The sequence below is a fragment of the Papaver somniferum genome, chromosome 1 (assembly GCF_003573695.1).
Source record: "Papaver somniferum cultivar HN1 chromosome 1, ASM357369v1, whole genome shotgun sequence".
NCBI lineage: Eukaryota > Viridiplantae > Streptophyta > Magnoliopsida > Ranunculales > Papaveraceae > Papaver > Papaver somniferum.
In genome coordinates this window covers 44,813,511-44,817,372 of record NC_039358.1, presented here as the reverse complement: position 1 = coordinate 44,817,372, position 3,862 = coordinate 44,813,511, and the positions used below count along the sequence as shown (strand labels likewise).

Below are 3,862 nucleotides of genomic sequence, written 5' to 3'. Positions count from 1 at the left end.
GAGGGTCCAAAAGAAGGTTTAATAGAGAAAAATGATGGCTAGAATTGAAATGGGAAGCAATTGCAGGTGGTGAATTGGATTGTGGAGCTGAGTAGAGTCAGCTAGGAGATGTTGCTGCCGCTGCTTTCAGATTGGCAGTGTGCAAGTGTAGCTGCTGGTATTGTTGATATGGTTATTGCAGTGATGGGTTTGATATGGTTATTGCAGTGACAGGGTCTTGTGATGAGTTTCATTTGATGCTGCTAGTAAGCTCCGGTTGCAGCTGAAGTTAATATTATAGAGAAGGTGGTACTGGTGTTGGCTTTGAGTTGGTTCTCTATGGAGAATGATTTGAGCTGATGCTTGAGAATGGTTTTTAAGTACAGTTGCAGGTTGAGAGTGTAGAGAAGAACTGAGATGCCTATGTTGGTGGTGATTATGAACTGCAGCTGGTGATAATCAGAATCCATGGAGGAACTGGTGTTGCTCTGGTTGAATTAATATGGATATTGCAGGTCCAGTTGAAGATCAAACTGAGCCTGAGATGGAGCATTTGTGGTGTTCAGGTATGAGCTTGAACTGAAATGGAAGGCAGTAATGCAGTGGGTATGGGATTTGAAGTGAATTTGTAGTTGCAGGTGCAATGAAGTGCTGCAATACAATGAGGAATTGCCTGTAAACCTAGATGGAAAGATATACCAGGTGAAGCTGAGTAATGGGTCTTGAGACATAACTGGTGGTATTGTTGTTGAAGCGCATAAACCAATTATGGTTTCATCTTATTTATGATGAAACCAAAATCGGTTTCATCGTATTTCAACAATGTATTTCTATCCATGAAGATGTATAATACCTCTTAAAAAATTTCTTGCAGGTGATTTCTCACGAAACCAAGATGAATCCAAAATCGGTTTCATCGTATTTATGATGAAACCAAAATCGGTTTCATCGTATTTTTGGGAGGGGGTGGTGGTGGGCGGTCGTGGTGCTGGTTTTGGTCGGCGGTGGTCGACAGTGGTGGTGCTGGATGGTAGGGTGACTGGTATTGGTGGTGCAATTACGTAGTATCGGTGGTGGTGGTGGTGGTGGTCGGAGGTGGTGGCGGTGGTGGTCGACAATGGTGGTGCTGGATGGTAGGGTGGATGGCAATGGTGGTGTAATTGCGCAGTATCGGTGGCGGCGGCGGCGGAGCGGTGGTGGTGGCGGTGGCGGTGGTGGTGGTCAGTGGCGGTGGTGGTCGTGGTGGCGGCGGCAGAGCGGTGGTGGTCGGTGGCGGCGGCGGTAGTCAGTGGCGGCGGCGGAGGTGGTCGGTGGTAGGAGGTGGTGGCGGTGGCGGCGGTGGTCGGAAGTGGTGGCGGTGGTTATCGGTGGCGGCGGTGCTTATTGGTGGTTGTTTATTTCTTGTTGGGGGTGACAATATAATAAGAATTAAAGTGTGGTTGATTTTTGTTTTTGTTAGGGTGATTTAAACTAAAAGGGTAATATATACAGTTTATATTAAATGGGGATTTTGTGAACAATTTGTTTTGTTGGAGTTTTTGTATATGGATAGTGACACCTTTAGGGTTATAACTCGCGGACCGAAAAGATAATTCTGGAAATATCTCATTATCCAGTGATACAGGTCATTTATTAGTGGGACAAAATCTAAAATTTAATAGGTCACTTAATAGTGGGACGGAAAGTTCCCTTAATAAGTATCCCTTTATATTTCTCGAAGTCGGTCGGGTCACTCACTCACTCCACTTCTTACAACAAAACCCATTTCTTCTCAAAAACCCTAAAATAATACTCGTCATCCCTTCTTCTACTTCTGCCATTAATACTCTGTAGATCATTTCTCCTAAACTAGGGTTTGAAATGGGTAACTTTAATATGCTTCCAGTAGATATCATCTTCAACATCTTATCACGTTTACCAGCTGAATTAGTTTCAGACTGCAAGTTAGTGTCGAAATCATGGAATCGTGTGATCAATTATCAATCGTTTTCTGAATCTCACTTCAATCGTTTCCTTAACAATCTTGATTCTTCTGGTAAGTATACTTTCCTGTTAGTGAATAACAACCCAGTTTATGCATACAGACAATTTCATTATTTAGAATTTTATGATGATGAGAAGTCTTCTTCAGAGAAACCCAGTCATAGAGTTACGAGAATGAGATTGAACCCTGATCCGTTTAGGTATTACAATTTTACTGGTTCCTGTAATGGTTTAGTTTGTTTAAACGGAGGCCATGATAATGAGTGGGTCATTTATGAACCAGTTTATATCTGTAATCCTATCACCAGAGAATGTGTGTATTTACCGGGAATTGAGAGAACAGATGATCGTGCTGGACGATTGTTGACTGGATTTGGTTATGTTTCTGAGACGAATGAGTACAAGGTCGTTAGAATGTGTGAATTGTTGAAAGAACCCAAATTCTTGCATGTTGAGGTGTACACACTCGGTTGTGGTGAAGAATGGAGGAACATAGGGAAGAAATTTGACAAAAGTCCGGGTTTGTTTGATTCTAGAAATGGTGTGTTTGTGAATGGAGCTTTGTATTGGGTGCTTGTAGATGGCATCATTGTGGCTTTTGATTTGGTGACTGAAAGTTTTGTCGAATTACCTAGATCTTTTCCCTTTGGTTGGTATTTTACACTTGGGGTTTTCGGGGGTTATTTATCGGCTGACCACTATGATCAAGATTCGAAAACTACTGATATATTGTTACTGAAGGAGAAAGAAGATGGGTCCTTGGGTTGGATTAAAGAGTTCAGTATAAGCAACACGGATACACGGGAAATTGAAGATTTGCTTGCCCTTACATGTAGGAGTACAGTTATATGTCACTCAAAGACAAAGGTCCTAATACATGACCTAAATTCTTCATCTTCAAAAGTACTTGTGGATTTTGGCAAGGATAAAGCTATATTTCAAGCAATCCCGCATATGAACACCTTGGTTTCATTGAAAGCATCAGGAGAAGAAAATACGGTAACAATGGAATGGGTTGACGTGCCAAGAGAGGTTGTTGAAGAATACTCGACTGGATACAATCAGAGAGTTGAAATGTGTATTCAGCAATAGGAAGGAAAATATCTGCACGGACCTACATTTAATCTGGTAATTGTCGTACTGAATGTTGGGTCTTACATAATTGCTATGTCATGTATCACGACTTAATTTTTGAGTTTCTGAATCGAAGTTTAGCTATCATGCTTGGCTAGTTGTGCTTCCCTTTATATCACTGTCTACTAGAATTAAATTTAAATGCCTTGTGCATTTTGTAGCTACTTTTATATTTGGTGATGGAGTTTTAAAGTAGAGTAAGGTTACAACTTAGAGGCATACAATACCTTCGGCAGTTCTTCACCTTATTCTCTAGGAATAATATTTATATGTTGTAGCTAGGTAGTAATATGCATTATATGACCCAACTCACCCAAGATGGCAGATTTGCACATCTCCATTTTACTTGAATTTAAAGATATAGATATACAAGTTAAAACGTTTCGTTCTCTGTAACAACCAACATGATTTATGTTTCTGCACTGCTTTATCTGCAATTATGCTAGTGGTCTGTTTCTGATAACGCTACATTTCCGTCTCCACGACAAGGCTCCGTTATAGCTAGGCTTCTTGCAACTTCTACTAGGAATTGGAACAAATAATGTTTCCGTTGGCAGCAAGGATTTCAGCATCTTTGTCTAAGAGGATGAGTGCACATGTAAATAGTTGATACACCCACATCATGCCTGCCATCACCGAATTATGTTTCTGTAAACGCTCTAGTTCGGTACTTAATATTGTTATTACAGTAGAATTCTGTAACCAGTCGTACTGATATATTCTTAAGAACTTAGTGCTTAAGTTGAGACTTGTGTCCATCTAACAT

The 3,862-nt window shown here is 40.8% G+C and overlaps 1 protein-coding gene across 1 annotated transcript; it reads left to right on the top strand.

Moving 5' to 3' along the window:
* Positions 1-1,839: 1,839 nt before the first annotated feature.
* Positions 1,840-3,054, top strand: LOC113298533 (F-box protein At3g07870-like). Its single transcript, XM_026547330.1, has one exon. The coding sequence runs from the start codon at positions 1,840-1,842 to the stop codon at positions 3,052-3,054; it is 1,215 nt and encodes a 404-aa protein (XP_026403115.1).
* Positions 3,055-3,862: the final 808 nt, after the last annotated feature.